Source organism: Podarcis vaucheri (genome assembly GCF_965113315.1).
Source record: "Podarcis vaucheri genome assembly, chromosome: 2".
NCBI classification, from domain to species: domain Eukaryota; kingdom Metazoa; phylum Chordata; class Lepidosauria; order Squamata; family Lacertidae; genus Podarcis; species Podarcis vaucheri.
Window position 1 is genome coordinate 37,377,184 of NC_138760.1, and position 17,733 is coordinate 37,394,916.

Genomic DNA, 17,733 nt, shown 5'->3' on the forward strand with positions numbered 1-17,733 from the left:
GAAACCAAGAGCAGGGGAAAGAGTTCCCACAGGCATTCCCTTTGGGAGCTCTCGAAAAGTGGTGGCTGGGAATGTGCTTATCCTCTCCCTCCATCACCAGTTTGTTGCTTGGAACTGGGAGCCCAGCAGCAGCAGCAGAGAAGAGGTGGTCCTGCTGCAGGATGTTACGTGAAGCTGCACATGGAACTCTCTCACATCAATAGAAAGAGATACACATGCACAACCTGGCATGATAGCTGCTGGTCCCATCTCTATAACATGTGCTTCTAGGCTCCCTCCTATGGTTTGCCACTTGGGCCACCTGGAGAGATCTGCTTCTCACCCTAGGTAAAGGTAAAGGGACCCCTGACTGTTAGGTCCAGTCGTAGCCAATTCTGGGGTTGCAGCGCTCATCTCGCTTTATTGGACGAGGGAGCCGGTGTACAGCTTCCGGGTCATGTGGCCAGCATGACTAAGCCGCTTCTGGCGAACCAGAGCAGCACACGGAAACACCATTTACCTTCCCGCCGGAGCGGTACCTATTTATCTACTTGCACTTAGATGTGCTTTCGAACTGCTAGGTTGGTGGGAGTAGGGACCGAACAATGGGAGCTCACGCCGTCACGGGGATTCGAACTGCTAACCTTCTGATCGGCAAGTCCTAGGCTCTGTGGTTTAACCCACAGCGCCACCCGCGTCCCGCTTCTCACCCTAGCTGAGTAGATAAACAGCACATGACATGGCTCACATAAAGCAAGAGAGTTGGGGAAATTGCAGCTGGCAGTTTTGAAGGAAGGAATGGGAAACCGGACAATTCTACAGCATTGAGGACTACAAGTGAAAAGAGCTTCTCTTACCAGACATGGAAGACTTCTCCACAGTGCCTCCCCAAGGGTCAGCAGCAGAAGCAGTGCCTGCAGGAACTAGTGCAGGGGGTGAGGACTTTCCCCAGGGGTCCGAAGAAGAGACACTCGAAGGCAGGGATTTGACCCCCCATGGATCGGAAGAGGAAGCAGAGGAGGAAGAGGCATGAGGAAGGTTCCAGGGAGAGGCTTGATTGGTAGAACATGCTGCCTTACTTAGAGGATCCCCTGAAGATACGGGCACCCAAGGGTCTGCCGTGGGGCCCCAGGATGTTCCTGTCGATTCCACGGTGGACTTGGTATCTGGAGGGGGAGAAAGGAGTGTCAAGGGAAACAAAATGTAGACAGGATGTGGACAGGGGAAATGAAAAAGGAATAAATAAAGAACTAGTATTGATGAAGCTAGAAGCAGATGAAAGGGAACAGCTTAGAGATGTTACCTGATTTAAGAAATCTTAGTTGATCAATTGCATGAGAATTAATTGATTAAATTTGCACAAGTTTGCACATCAACGTGTTTTGAGGAACATGTTTAGATGTTGCACATATATGACCCAAAAGGAACTATTGTAGAAGGAACATCTCGAGCGTGAGACACAAGGTGGGGGCAGGAGAGAAAGTCCCTTCTTCCAAGATGGCACCTGCTTGTAGTAATAATAAACATGTTTAAAGAGAAAAATCTGCCTCCCCCTCCAGTAACCAGGGCACCTTCTTCATCCATAATAATAATAATAACAAACTTAAGCCAAGGCTGGGGAATCTGTTGCCCACCAAATGATGGACTCCAGCTCCCATTCGCCATGCTGGCTGGGGCTGATGGGAGTTAAGAGTCCAACAGCATCATTTGGGAGGCAACTGGTTCCCTATCCCTGATTTAAGCAAATGGATGAGTCAACGCTGCAGCCCAAAGCAGAACCATAGCAAACAATGGGTTAACATTTGCCCAAGCTGAAAGCATGGATGGAATAGGAGAGGTGTGTGGGTAGAATGGAGAAAGAAGAAAGGGGCTGCAAAGATCCTTACTGTTATGCTCCCAAGAAGTAGACAAGGACAGAGCTGGAGGAGAGAAGGCTGCATCATGATTCCAAACCTCAACAGATCGATTGTTGCCCCCACCTGGAATATCCCATGGGTCAGCTGAAGTGTGGGTAGAAGAGATCGGTGCCGGTCCAAAAATGTCTGCCAGCTCCAGCACAGAAGACTGGAAAGATACAAAGGGATAAAATGTATTAGGACCTAGAGATCCCAAGAACGTGTACGCTTCAAACTGCACCAAGACTGTACAGGTTTGGAAGCTATCAAAAAAGCAGAGGGCTTCCTTCCACTCTCCCAAGGCATGGTGTTGCAATTTCTCCCTTCCTAAAGAGCTTCAGAAAGTAAAATTATACACAAGTTCCCAAGCTATGAGTGTGTGAATGGTCTCTTAATTGCTTGATGCTGTTGGATTGTTAGAGCTAACACCAATGCATGGAAGAAGCATTGGTACCTCATGTAAGCTCTTCTGAGTGTGGCAGGATCTATGTGCAATAAATAGATGAATAAAACCACCCAGTGGACTTGGCTCCAGATTACAGTGGTACCTCGGGTTAAGAACTTAATCCATTCCGGAGGTCCGTTCTTAACCTGAAACTGTTCTTAACCTGAGGTACCACTTTAGCTTAATGGGGCCTCCTGCTGCCACCGCGAGATTTCTGTTCTCATCCTGAGGTAAAGTTCTTAACCTGAGGTACTATTTCTGGGTTAGCAGAATCTGTAACCTGAAGCATTTGTAACCTGAAGCGTCTGTAACCTGAAGGGTCTGTAACCTGAAGTACCACTGTAAATGGAGTATGAGCAACTGACCGGTTTTCTTCAGTTTGACTGTTAATTTTAGGGGCAACTCTCAGGACAAATTCTCACTCTGTAACCAGCAGTGAGTGGGAAGGACTTCAGCCCCAGGATTACCAATCTGCAATTCCATCTGAAGCAGAAGCCACCATAGATACTTCAGAGAGATCAGTGGGGCTAGCACAGGTGGAATACAAATTGGCACACACCAAAGCAAATATTTATGTATGTCCACCACAATAGGAGCAGTTGGTGCCTCCTACCTGACTTTTCTTGGTCTTTTCTTCTTCTTCTTCCACACCCTGGTGACTTTCTTCCAATGCCCTCTGCAGTAGTGAGTTTTCTCCTTGCCATGCCCTCACTTCCTGTAATCAAAATGAACAGCCAACGGGGTATGAGCTGAATACAAGAAAAATGAAAGATTATTTCATACTGGTCATGGCCATCATTTAGGTAAGCGTGGCAACTGCCCTTTCCATTCCCATACTTCTATACCCCATGTTAAACTGTTCTCTGTTAGGAACAGTTAGTTTTTAGAACTATGTAAGTTATATTAAAAAAAATACCAGCCAGAAAAGACCCAGAAGGCAGAAAGAAGCGGACATAGCTGGGGGTGAGGTAGGAATTGGGGGAGGGTGGGTCTAGAATTCTTTCATCTTAAAAAGAAAAGTGAGAAGGTTTTGAGTCCAAGGGCCAGTTGCAATTTTACATATACTTACTTGGAAATAAGCCCCATTGAGCCCCATGGGGCTTATTTTCAAGTAGATATGCTTTGGATTATGTTTGGTGTTTCATTATCAATGTGAAAAGAGGCAATTTCACCATCCTTGGACTGATTTTCAAATGTTGGGTTTCGACAAAATTCCACAACTGATCAGAGTTATCCAGAGATACCCAGTCTTGAGTTCCCAAGTCTCTGAAATGATCTCCTATGCGAGTCAAGATTTCTTTCAGAACCGTGAGGACCTGAAACCTCATTGTTTTACACATGGATATTTTCTGGAAATACCAACTCTGAGGCCTGTGGCAAATGGAACAAGATGTACAGAATTTCTAGACTCTGGAGATAGCAGCATTGTCTCAGGAAGGAGCCACCAAGCTTAGGCCAAAAGCTTTCCCACTTAAAGAGGCATGAATTCAAGAAGAGGAAAGTTAAAAGTGCCCTTTCACCACCTGGGTTTGGGATACCTTCTCATGCTCCTGTTTGCTCAGGGTAAGCGCTATCTGTAATTGCAAGTCTTCATCTGTGCTGGAGACTGGAGGAAGTGGCTGCTGACAATGAAGGAGAATTGGGTAAAGGTTTGTTCCTGCTCCAGGACTTTGTGGTCAGTCATTCATTTCTGGGTCACAGCCTTCCAAACCCACCCCTTACCCTTTATAATCAAAGAGCAAGATGGCTTTGAATCCAGCCATGCAACTGTTCAACTAGTTTTGTCCATTTAGATACTCATCCCACAAATCTTTAATGCCTATTCTTTCACGAAGTTTACAGTCCCTCCCCTCCAACCCTTGCTTCTATTTCTTTCCACCCACACCCATATATTTACACATGGCTTGCTTACAATAATGCTAAATCACCTCTCAGCAATAATAATAATAATAATAATAATAATAATAATAATAAGCAGCTGCTGCCCAAACATTAAAAATGCAAGCATCCTAATAAATCCATAAAACAGTAACTAAATAAAAGCAACCATCACCAGGACATTAATGATGGTAGCTAGGTTTCTATATTCCAGTCATAGGAGGTGCAGATGGTGAACTAACTAGAGTTGGCACTCTGATTCATGGCCACCACCTGAGAATCTAAGAGCATCCTCAAACTATGAACCTTATGGATGTGTGTGATCCTAATCACGGACTGGTATTTCCTCAGCCAACAAGCATTTCAACCAAGTTCTCCAGATACTAGTCTCTCAAATCCTTGCCCAGAAATGGCAGGAGTTGCTTTCATTTAATTTGTAAAAGATTTCTACACTACCCTTTAATTAAAATTGTCCAGACTGCTTTACAATAGGTAAAGGTTAAAGACTGGCCTACAGTTACACAAGGTCAGCCAGGTCTATTGGGGCTCCCCTCCCCCCCCCCCGCTTCCCAGCAGGAAATGGATCATTTCCTCATTTGAAGCAGCAACCCTAGAAGCAGTATTCACTCTTCTGCCATTCAGACTAGCAAGCCTTCCATAGATGGTCACCTTCTGCCAGGAAGGTCAATAACTGAAGAGACATAGGGTTGTATTCAGTGCTGAGCCTGCTGTGCCCTGCTCATGAAACAGAACTTCTTCCTCTCCTCCTCCTCTTGTTCTGTATGCCCCAGAATTCTGCTCCAGAGGGTCCCCTAACTCTCTGGAGCACATCTTGACTGTGCCTGAGTCAGGGATGCAGGGGGAAGAAAAGGAAGGGGAAATCCTGTTGTATGAGCAGAACAGCAGTGTTGGCTACAACCCATCTTCTGCTTCTGTCCCAGAAATGTCTCAGTACCTCATCTGCCTCTTCCCGTGAAATCAACGGAAGCTCATCCAAGCAACCTTGAGTAGCAGTGGCAGAGCTGGCAACCAATACGGACACTGAGCTCAATGTGACATCCAAGTCATGGCAGATGTGACTCAGTTTATCTGCAAAATGTTTTACAAAGAAGTCGCAGTGGGCTACTGATGGTTCTGTGGCTGGGATGCGGAACAAGTGGTCCTCTAGAGATGTTGCTAGGCTACAACTCCCATCATCCCTGACCATAGGCAGTGCTGGCTGAGGTTGATGGAAGCTGGAGTCCAACAGCAACATCTCTTAAGTCCACAGGTTCACCATTCCCATTACATGTGTTCATCAGTGGATGGTTGTTTCTGAAGGAGCACTGCCATGGCAGCAGGGAGGTTTTTGTGCATTTCCCACAAAGCCAGAAAGCTCTCCTTTGCCCTACTAGACCACTCAAATGCAAACACCTACATATAAGAAAACAATCCCAGTAACCTTGCACAGACCTAGAACACCAAGATCTCAATCTACAATTAACAATAATGCACCAACAGCTTGTCGTGTTGCACCCAATGACTTTCTACAGCTTTCTTCCTTTTTTTAACCCTGGTGCCTGCCTACAGCTTTGGTTTTTGTTTGGACTTTTAGCAAGCTGGCTGGCTTCCCAAGGTAATGTAACCTGAGAGCTTGCCTTGCTGGCTGCTCTGACCCTTCTGTCCTTTCTTCGGGCTGGAGCTTATCAAGTGTCCTTCCAAAACCCAGTTCCCTACAAGGAGGCTGATCAGCAAGCAAACAGATGGTGGCACCAGCAGGGACGGCTGCTTTGTTACCCTAATAATGGGGAAAAGCACAATCACACTTTTGTGGCAATACAAACAACAGTCATCACCATTCCTTGCAGAGACATAGCCCTTTCAGGCACCATCATTAACACTGCCTCGGGAAAGACTGTTACAAGCAGCAATCATTGATCTCACGCTTTTAATTTGCCAAATGCTTCACAGAACTTATTGCCTTTGGCCCCACTCTGGTTCTAGCTGAGTGTGGGGAAAAGTGGTTCCAGGTAAGGATACAGGTCTCCACATCCATTAGAAAGGCACATCCCGCCAATTCAGCCAACCAGCATTATGGTGCAAGCAAGGATGTCTATTGAACTGCCTATGTCAGCCATTGTGTTCCAAATCTCGCCCAAGAAACTGTCTGATCTCTGCCCCTGGCAACTCCTACACAGACACAAATAGTAGTTAAAAAGGGGAAAAAACAAGATCCCAGCGCTAGCTGACCTAGATGTTCCTCCACCGAACAAAACCATCAGTCATCTTTTTTTTTTTTACTTGGGCTGTGACCATACCAGAATCACTGCCATTGGGGGAAAGACTGTCCTTGGTCATGTGTTCCTTAATGTATTGTTTCATTGTTGGCCCAGCACAGAATGTTTCAAGGAACTCAGTGAGCTTTTCATGTTGCAACCCTGCATACTGTTCATAACTGGGGTTCCTCGTTCCTGGTGAATGTTGTTCTTTTCCCTATTTAGCAAGGTGTTGCAGGGTAAGATTTAGTGACTTTTTAAAATGACTCCAGAGTTGCATACAGATTTAAACAGGCCTTCTTTAAACATTGCTAAATACAATGTGGATATTTCTGCATTCCAAAATTACTACATTTGCATATGTAATTGCTTCCCATTCTGATTTAAATAATAATAATTGTGATGGACAAAGCAGGAAAAAGGGACCCAGGAAAAACTGAGGCACTGCATAATATGTCCCTTGCTATATTCAAGTGATATACTGCTAAGCCTGCTATTTATTTTGAGATACAAATTCCCGTATTAAAAAACAACAACCCAGAAGTAGAATACACAAATCAAGATGGGACATGAATACACGGTGATATTGGATGCAAGTTTTGAATGGGAAGCAGAATTTTCCTGCCACTCTCCGAAACCTGAGCATTTGAGAGAGAGCAAGAGAGCGCGTTGAAAGGCACATCAAGTATGGGTTGGGTCTTGTTGACCCTAGTAAAGCTGTTTAACCCACAGCACCACCCGCGTCCCTTAAGGGGATGCTTATGTTGCAATAAAGAAACGTGAGCACAAAGCTAATAATACAGTAAACTACAGGAACTAGACAATGCAGGAGGTGAATGTGCTATCCCACCTTGCGGTTTTTCTTTACTGTCTAGAATCCTGCACTCCCAACCACCCCACCCTATTTTGTTTTCATGAAAACTCCTTCATCACACACAGCTGAGCTGTTTCAGCCTTTAACTACTGAGAAATGCCTACCCAATACAGGTGATACAAAGGCAACAAGTCCAAACTAGTTACTTGTGGAGAAGCACAATGCAGTCATGTGCTAACTTTAAGCTCTCTGAATGCCCGTGCCTAACATGATCGCCCCTAGGCAGTCATTCTAGCATACCGCCAACTGATAGACAGCTCGTAGCTAACTTGCCAGCTGGCAGATAATTTGGGCTCATTATTGACTGGTAAGCACAGGTAGTGAAGGCAGTGATACTAAAAATGATGTGTTTGCTTGTCTGATTTGTTACACCTGGGGGGGGGGACCCTTCAAATCCTTCACCAACTAGGAAACAGTCTAGCTTTGTAGTAGGGACATTTGCTGGCAGGAACAGACCCTTGGCTTAGCTCCAGGTGAAGCACACAGTAATAATACAATTTAGTACAGGACTTCTCAAGGGTGTTCGCACACTGCGTTCAACAAGTGTACCATCTGTGTACACAAGCAGTTGAGCCTTGCACTCGTGCAATAACCTGCATGTAACATTCAACCTATGTGCGCAATAGGTGAGCTGTACAGATCAACAAGCATACACACTTTCACACAAACACCTTGTAGCTGTGTTCAGTGGGATGCGTGAACAAGCCTTCAGTCCACTCTTTATCAGTCCAGTGATCCAACCCACAATGCTATAGAGCCCTGACACCGATGTGAACACCATTGCAGGGCCCCTGATGAGTTGTGGTGGGAACAAGTGATATGAAAACTATGAGATCAGTATGAGGATTGCCTGAGCCCTAGCGCTCACCCCAAGGAATCTCCACTGGCACAGGGGCTGCAGAATGCTGGGGAGCCACAATAGAGTCAGCACCTATTCAGAATGGAGCTCTGCCAGTATAATGTACAAAACAGGGAGTGAACCAATTCCTAGATACAAGGCATAAGAGGTTAGCTGAGCTTTTACGTAAAGAAAAAGCCTTACAGCGAACAGAATTCATCAGTATGTGTGTCGGCACAATTGTGTTTCCCAACAAATATAAATCAGCCCCCAAACTAAGTATCGGGGAAACGAACGGAGGGTTTCTGGGGGAAAGAAAAGAGCAAAAGCGAGTCTACTCTTAAGGAGGAAAAGGGGAAGATGAGTTACTTTGGAGGGGGCGGGATAATAATAGAACACATCGTGCTAAATGTACATGTGTGAGTTTCATTTGTCATCCCCAGTATGAAAACAGAAATTGCTGTGTAGGAGAGAACAAAGGGTTATAGCTGCCATTAGGTATCACTGGCCTGTTTTCCAACTCTGCACCTAACAATTAAAACAATTAGAAGGATATGACTGCATCCTCATGATTATACTGTGGGGCGGCCTAGTCATTTTGCTGCATCACTGAATGGAAGGGTTAGCCATCCTTTTCCAGGTTAAAGGGATTAAGCCCTGATAGTTACTACAGCTCTTCCGATACTTCAGCCACACCCTCACACTGACCCACTGACCCACCATCCATTCTGTTTTCCCCTCCTTCTGGATCCCTACTGGGGCAGGGACTGACTGACTGACTGGCCTGGAAGAAGGACAGCACTGTTACCCCAAAGGTGGACTCTTGTTTTAGAGGAATTAATCTTTGAGATATTGTTTGTATTTGTGTTGTTGTTGTTGTTGTTTGGGAATGGACTGGGTATGTGGCCTATCAATTAAGCCCCCTTTTAGTAAGTTTAGAGTTGTTATCACAAAGACCAACACAAGTGTCTCCCCCACTGGAGGTTAATAAGAAGGGGAAGGGGGATAAAGTAAGAAAAGGTCCCACATGCTGAAACCAACTATTGGCCTGAGAATATCCCTGAGGTCCCCAGCATAGCACTCGTGGGCCCCATGGTGCCTTTTGACACCTCCCCTGAGTCATTAATTTTGGGGAGGTGTTCTTGCTTTTTTGCCAGTTCCCCCACCTTGAGCACTGCCAGCTGTGAAACTGATACTTTGTAGCACCCCCAGCATGTTCAATTACTCAAAATTTGGGGACCTGGTAGAACTTCTCCCTCATCTTCCCACAATCCCACCTGCATTGCACAGACTGAAGGTGGTGGTGCCCAGGGAAGTTAACATGAGAGTGAGACATGAGTCTGTTTGGTGTAGCAATCAGCCCTTACATGACTAAGGAGACTCAGTTAAACTAGTGTCTGAACTAGCTGTCTCTGTCACCATCTTTTAGCCTGACCCACCCTGTGGGGTTGTTGTGAGGGTGAAAAGAGGAACGAGCCCCCATTTACACACCCTTGAACCTCTTGGAGGAATTGCAAAAGACAATACATTGCCGTCTTTGAATTTCATCTTCATTACTCATAAAGGAACACACAGTAGCAAGCCCCAAGCTCTCCTTAGCTAGAAAGGTAGGAGACTGTTTAGTTGGCACTTCTGTGAAGTGCGCAAGTGGAGTCTGGTGTATCCAAGCATAAAAGGGCACACTGCATGCATGATTCAGTGAGACTTGAAGATCCTTACTTTCAGGAGCAGAGGAAGAACATTACTCGGCATGACAGAGGATGGCCCAGGTAGGTGGGAATGCTGTCACTTCCACTTGGCTGTTCAAGCTTGTTAAGGACACAAATAGCCTTCCCTTCCTCCCCTGCCTGGCTTCTTCGCAGTGGTGGAAATTCTGAGAGCTGAGATTCCGAGAGTTCTCTTGCTCCAGGCCAGACACCCTTCGCCCTCGGAAATCTCACACCTTTAAGGACTGCTTCCCATTTTGCATTTCTAATCTCACATAATAGTTGGAAGCAGCTCTGCACAGGTCCAGAATATGTGAAACCGGACAAAACATTGTAGGTATTAAATTTACAGCACTTGCAGTCTCCATACTTTATTATAGTCATGTGTGGTGCAGGGTGACCACCAGTAAATATATATATATATCGACAAACACCACCAAAACAAAAGAGGACATGGAATTAGATAAACTTGGATGCAGTGAGTTATATGCATTGATAGAAATTTGGAAACAATTGCTATAAGAGTTCAATAGACATACAATGAGAGGAATTCATCCTAGAGCTAAGGAGACTGCTCTGTCAGTGCAAGCATTTTCTCCTTGCCTGATGGAACAATCTTCCCTCTCCTCCCCGCCTGTAGGGTTCTCCTGATTCCCCTGCCAAACCAATTTTTTGTGGGGGGGAGCCACATTGCACTAGCAGAAGTCAATGTGTGGCCTTGCACTGGCAAGATTTGCCAGCTGAATCCAGCTCCACGCATCTCACCATATCAGGGAAGACTATGACCGGGTGACCTGGGTACCTATTGAGTTTACTGCCCAGGTGTTCACAGTTGATGGACAGTGCCTAACCCCCTGGTCTCCCTTTTTGTTGTTCCTCGTCTTTAAACATTCTTGGACCAGACCTCAAACAGAGGGAGCCTTCAAGTAAAGGACTATCCTCTAACAGCCTTTCAAATAGAGGGTGCAAAGTAGGACTCATGACCATCCTAGAGTGGTGGTTCTCAAGAGTAAATATTTTCTGACTGTTCCTGAACACCATAGGAAACAAAGGGGTTCAATGGGGCTAATCCATTGGGGCAAATGGGACATTGTACCAACAAACTCAGTCTGCCCACAACCAGCCAGCATCTGCCTGCCTTCTTAAAACCAGTTCAGCGGGTTGGCACTGGCTACCAGCTTCCTCTCAATGTTGCCCTTGTAGAACTTAGCAGGGAGAAGGATGGAGACAGAACTAGAATCATTTTGCTGCTGTGGCAAAAAGAAATATATTGGGCAGGAGTGGAGAAAGCAGCTGTTCAGGGCTCCTGTTCAGGAACAAATTATAATTTGCACCACACACTTTGAGGGTCTCTTGGTCAATCTTCTCTTCAGTCCAGTGAATTTGGCTGATCCACAGTGATGGGCAGTGAGCACTCCTTTCATTCAGTGACCTTTTAGGGGGTCTTTACCCCCAAACACAAATTCACCCTTTAGGACACTTCATTTAATTGTGCTAACCCTAACCCTCCAATTTAATTTCCGAATCTCACCTCTGAGATGGTGCTCCTGCTCAGCAAATGCCTTGATAAGCTGTCTCTTAAGGCTTGGGTTCCATTTTCCTCAATGAAGTTCATGGATCATTGGGCAAATCATTCACCAAATTAGAGTAGGTCCAAAAGACCTCTGGAACTCTTCTATGGGAACAGAAGGACTATATTGGGGTGGGGGGGTTGCCTTTGAAAGTTATCTCTCAGAAATTCTAGGAATCTTGTTTCCAGAATGCCATGCTGACACAGGAGCTGTTCCCCAGCCTTTCAGCTAGCTATGCTGACAGAGAGAAGTGATGTTGACATTGACCGATTTCCCCTAGAGCTTCTCTTAGCTATCAAGCCATTCCTCTAAGTAAGCAAACAATGGCCATATATCCATCAAGCCCAGGGAGCAATATATTATTATTAAAATGAAATGCAGTAGATGGTGGTCTGTTCTCGATTACTCTGTGAGATGGCTTCATTTAAAATAATGTAGACTCAGATTAAAGGCTTGTGCCAAGTTTCCCATGAAGATTCTTCTCAGGGCCTACATCCAATATCCATGATGAGTTATTGTTACATCTTAGCATGGCTAAGATGAAGATTATTGTTACAAGAAGAATATCCATGGACATTTTTGCTCATGAAGCAAAATATTCAAAGTGTGCCCAATGCAGAAGTGATAATTAGGCTCCCTAAGAGACTAGGATGTGAGCTGGCTTTAGCAACGTGTGTGGTAAAGACAGGAGTGCTACTGTATATAGCTTATGTGTTTTTTCAAGGAAACAGGTCTTCACAAGAATATGCTGGTGAGATACTTTCAGTCAAAGCTTGAGAGAAGCATGTAAGCTGTTAAGTGTGGGATCCCAGCCCCTCCAGCCAACATTTCAAGACTAAGGCAGTCTTTCCCTTGCCACCTTCATGCTTCTCCAATGTCACTACTCGTGTCACTTGACATAAGAAAGGGCCTCAGAGCTAATCTTGTGTTTGGTGCATGTAAACAAATGCTTGGGCCACCTCGAAAGGGAGAAGCAGATCAGCTGATAGGAAGGCTGCTCGTGGAAAGCACACAAAGGGACTAGGTCGCTGGACTGCAACGGTGAAAGTCATTTTAAATTAAGCAAAACTAAAAGAGCTTAAGAAGTGCCACCAGTCAAAATGGAAGATCGCTTCTCTATCAGTGCTTCTTTCTAACGTCCAAAGGAGAACTTGCACAGATGAATTGCAGAGGCAAGAGGAGTGGGCATTAGGAGAAGCTCTGGGAACCGAATGTGAAAATGCAACATTTGATTTAGCTGCATGGTGGTGAGTGAAGTCCTTCGTTGAACCTCCATATTGCAGAGCGCAAAACACAATGAAAAGGAAGTGTGCATTCCCTTTCCCTGTGAAGTATCCAGAAGTGCTATGTAGGAGGCACTCCTGCAGCAGCTAAATGCTACATTGAGCCTCAACCAGCATCCAAAAGACCTACATAGTTCATACTGGGCTATGTTCTGTCCCTGCCACTTACAATGCCTAAGAGAAATAGCTGGCTGTTGATAGCTGCCATGAAAAAAAACAGCAGGCACAGTTAAAAACATTGAAAGCCTAAGTGAGAGATTCCTACATATAAGATCACTGCTGCAATCCATGAAGCACTGACCCATTGTAATAGCCATTCCTTTCCGTGTCAGGTGCATTGCTCCCAGACCACACAAGCAAAGCTCCAGAATGCAGTACAAGCTACACAAAATTACTCAAAAGGGAGTCCAACTGAGATCAACGGGACTTAACTCTCAAAACAAGTGCACATAGGATTGGAGTCCTAGTCCTTTTATTTTCATTAAATATGAGCCTTAAAGGACCTTCATCATGAAGAAGGGAAGATGGAAGGTACAGGCTGCCACTTCGTCTATAATAGCTTTATCTTCCTGATTTAAAGCACACTCGAGTCTACCGTCAAAAGGTGAATATGTGCCCGCAGTATAAGAATGCTAAATCAACAAAGCAATAAATCCCCATCATGATGTCCTGAGCTGATGAGGCTTACGTGGAGCAGCCAATAAGAGATGAGAGCCGCACTTACAGCAGTGGGAAGCATCCACAAATCTCTAACATGCCTTTATCACTGATAGTTTTTCACTGATTTAGAGGCTGGGGACGTGTGGCCCTGGAGATGTTGTTGAGCTCTAACCGCCATCAGCCCCAGCCAACTGGTCAGTGATGATGCATGTTGGGAGTCCAGACCCAGCTACTTCACCCCTTATTTAAACCACTGGTTTAAAACAACACCTAGAAGGAAGCCAAAACATTACCTTCTCTGCTTCTTCTCGACTCATGGCCAGGGCAAGCTGGAGCTGGAGCTCCTCCTCTCCAGTCGTCTGTGGCCTTGCCTGCTCCAGGTCAGAATTGAACCGAGGGGATGAGGAAGAGGCTGAGGGACAAGAAAGAGATGAATTAATGCTGCAAATGGGATGGAGCCCAGCTGGAGGCTGCTGAACATGGTCCATAGCCGCTCCAGAATCTGACATTTGCCTGGGTTTTGCAACAAATGGCCTTTCCCATTCTACCCCTCCCCCCCTTTTGCAGATTAAGTTCATGATTTTAGACTGCAGGTCCAAGTTATTAGACTGCTGGTCCAGGGGAAAGGTTATACCTCATCAATGGAGCATCTGTAATGCACACAGAAGGGTCCAGGTTCAGTCTCTGGCATCTCCAGGTAGGGCTGGGAGAGACACCCTGTCTGAAACCCTGGTGACTGGATAGCTCAGTGGGTTAGAGCATGGTGCCAATAACACCAAGGTTGCAGGTTCGATCCCTGTATGGGATGGCTGCATATTCCTGCACTACAAGGGGTTGGACTAGATGTTCCCGAGGGTCCCTTCCAACTCTTCACTTCTACGATTCTATGAGTCGGTGCCGGTCATTGTGGACCAATGGATTGACTCAGCACAAGGAAGCTTTTCATACTCCTGTGTTCATATGAGGGGCAACGGGAAGAGCCCGAGGAAGAGAAGCCCTTTTGTGCGCATCTGCATTCTGCTTTAGGAACTTGAAGGTTCCTGTTGTGTTTCCACAGCATCATCCTTCTTGAGGATGACAAGAAGAGCAAAAGTATGTTGCTGGCTGCCCATGCTAAGGGTCCCTGATGTACCAGGACGGCGACCAAGGGACTATATGATCCAGCTATTATAGGCAGGTTCCAATGGGAGGAATTCAACATTGCAACTAAGGAGATACAAGCATTTCTGCTTGTCTGGTGGAACAATCTCCCCTCTTCTCCCTCTGTGCACAAGAGAACTGTGCACTGTTCTCTTGACCTCCCCCACCCCCCGCAGCTAATTTGTGGGGGAGAAGAAGAGAGGGGGCTTGTGGAAGTCCTTGTGCAGGCTCCACTAGTGGGAATCTGAACGCTACGTCCCTAAGTCAGGCTACACTGCCAAGCAGCAGCTCTCCAGAGTTTCAGGCAGGTGTCTCTACCAGTGGTGTGTGTGTGTGTCATTTTGTCTCATGCACAGTGAAGTCAAAGGATTTATCTATATCAGGGCTGTCCAACTCCCAAGAGACTGCAATCTACTCACAGTATAAAAAAACTGACAGTGATCTACCCATTGTCTTTGGAGCCAAAGCTGTTGAGCTTTTTTAATTATTATTATCTAAATTATCTATATAGATAATAATATTATAGACTTAAAGCAGAATCCTACCTTGTAAATCCCACTATGCTGAATGGGGCTTATTCTCAGATAAGCAGGAATAAAATCACACCCTCAGATGGCAATTCAATTGAACTGACAGGAGGCTCCATTGAACGAGGGGTACTTGCTTTGCATCATAAGACACATCCTTTGAAAACTAAAGTTTTGACTCTAAAGTTGAAGTTGTAACAGCAACTAGCTAGCAAAAATTCCAAGAATTGGAATCCTCCAAGATAAACATATCCTTCTGTATTTATTTTTTTAAATCACATCGCCATCTGCTCTAATTCCAATTCACCTGTCAGAATAGCTTGTTTGCATATCAGTTAACTGTGCTGGGCTGAAAAATAATGTGGGCAGAAATGTGGAGGCCAAAAGGTTGGTGGTCTTCAAGAATTGGGTACCTGTTCCCCTTCAGATGTGTTTGGACTCCAGTTCCCATCAGCCTCAGTCATAATGGCCAATGGTTGGGAGTGATGGGACTTGTAGTCCAGCAACATCCGGAGAGCTTCAGGTTCTACATACAGAACAGAGGACCCTCGAAACAGCTTCATATAGCTGGTTCTTCATGCCCAGGTCTTAATACACAGAGGCAACAATCACCCCAATCTCATCCTTATACTTGCCCTACCTGCATCAAGAGACTGGTCACCCCTGTTGCTGCAGTGATATGAATTTCAATCTCAGACCACTGAGGCATAGATAATGCCAAGGTGGAAATCTATTGTGTAGATTGGCCCCCAAAGACCCCTTTACAAAATTCTTAAATCAAAGGCACCTCTTTGTAGGAGTTAACACGAAACCCATTTGTAGATTGTAATGTGTAGTGATAGCATACGTGTAATGTGCATGCTTTTAAAAGCTGAGGCCAATTACCATTTAGCACTGTCGTGCGACTTGATTATCTCCCTGTGCATTGCATGTCATTTCCATAGGAGAATCTCCTTTTTAAGAACTGCATAACACATGGGTGGGGAATCTGCCCTTTGGATGTTGTTGGGCTCCAACTCCCATCAGCCCCAGACAACACAGCCAATAGTCAGGGATGAAGGGAGCTGTAATACAACTAAAGCCACAGGTTCCCAACACCTGTTGTAATGTAAATGCCCCTGTACTACCTACAGCAGGCATTGTAACACAGGACTTACAATCTTCCACCTAATCCTATTTCTCCCTACAACTTCTCCCAAGTTCTATCTTCACAGTTAGAGGGGGAGAATCTGAAAAATATGCATGAAGGTTCTGCTTAGAACTTGGAAAGCAGGGGGGAAATTGGTTGGAGCTTCCAGAGATTCTGAAGGCAGAAATGTTAAGAAGAATTTCTGCACTCTGCACAGCTCATGGTTTCTCTCCATGGGCCCTTCATGAGAGCCAGTGTGGTGCAGTGGTTAAGAGCGGCAGCCTTGTAATCTGGTGAACCGGGTTCGCTTCCCCGCTCCTCCACATGCAGCTGCTGGATGACCTTGGGCTAGTCACACTTCTCTGAAGTCTCTCAGCCCCACTCACCTCACAGAGTGTTTGTTGTCGGGGAGGAAGGGAAAGGAGAATGTTAGCCGCTTTGAGACTCCTTCGGGTAGTGATAAAGCGGGATATCAAATCCAAATTCTTTCTTATCCATTCCACCCAGCTGCCCTTTACTTCCCCACCGCAATGCTAAGTAATGGCAGGAATGGTCCTGCCAACTTTCCTTATTTGATCATAGGGGAAACATAGAATACCTTCCCCAGAATGTGTCTCTTGAAAACTGCACACATACTTATTCTGCTCCACCCACACGACCAGGTGCCCCAACAACTCCCCACCTGGGAAACCAAGTCCATTCACAAATGATACGAGGCATTCATCCAGACCGCTCCACTGGCAAAGGTGGTGGTCAGAAATGCAGCCACAAATCTTGATCCACCAGAGACAAGGCAGCTCACCCATGACACACTGCACTACTCACAATTAAAGGAGGACGGAGACTCTCTTGACCTGCCGTAGTCTTCTCCGTACTGTGACGCCCGCCGCCCATAGGCAAGCTGCTGGCTGTTGCTGCTGCTAATCCCCATGCCTTCGAGGGACATCCGCTCTTTGGTTTTCAGGGCATAGGCTCTCTCCTGCTTCAGTCTCTCCTCATCCTTCAGCAAGCCCATCACTTGCTTTACCTTTTCCCGGACATTGATGCCCTGGTCCTTGCCATCGCGGTCTATGTACTGGAACTCCCTTAAGGTCTGGATGGTGTACAGGTTCTCCCGGCACTGGTGAGCCACCTTCTCTGAGCCAGTTTTGATGAGGTAGTCCAGAAGAGTCAGCGCCTTGTAGACATGGCGCCAGTTCTTGCCACTGTCGTTCAGCCGCCTCCAGATCATGCCCATGACCTCGGCAAATGCCACGGTGTTGAAGGTCAGGTCTGCAATCTCGGACATCAAGGAGCTTGGGGGCCCCCAGGGGTCATTGGAGGTGGCCTCGCGCACCTTGATCTCTGCCTCAGAGTAATTGTGCACAATGTTTTTCACCTGCCGGCGCAAGGCAGAAGTAGTCATGGTGGAGCCCTGGAGGAAGATCTCGGCTTGCAGAAAGGAATGGCTGGATTGGAACCCAGAAAGAGAATCAAAACCAATTCTTCAGGTTGATCTGGAAAAAAGGCAATGAGATATGCATTAGGGCTGTTGACCAGTTCATTTTAGCCAA

The 17,733-nt window shown here is 45.9% G+C and overlaps 1 protein-coding gene across 7 annotated transcripts in view; it reads right to left on the minus strand.

The window, feature by feature from the left end:
* Window positions 1-17,733, minus strand: part of EPN3 (epsin 3) — a 33,994-nt gene that overhangs the window by 5,355 nt on the left and 10,906 nt on the right. For 4 of the 7 annotated variants that reach the window (XM_082211066.1, XM_082211064.1, XM_082211061.1 and 1 more), the window contains exons 2-7: window positions 17,006-17,676; window positions 13,678-13,796; window positions 3,858-3,941; window positions 2,933-3,034; window positions 1,866-2,043; window positions 837-1,145 (exon numbers count right to left, since the gene is read on the minus strand). In XM_082211066.1, the coding sequence (XP_082067192.1) occupies window positions 837-1,145; window positions 1,866-2,043; window positions 2,933-3,034; window positions 3,858-3,941; window positions 13,678-13,796; window positions 17,006-17,585 (1,372 nt within the window). In that variant the 5' untranslated portion in view covers window positions 17,586-17,676. The remainder of the gene's footprint in view (window positions 1-836; window positions 1,146-1,865; window positions 2,044-2,932; window positions 3,035-3,857; window positions 3,942-13,677; window positions 13,797-17,005; window positions 17,677-17,733) is intronic. The other 3 variants (XM_082211063.1, XM_082211067.1, XM_082211065.1) reach the window with 3 other exon arrangements.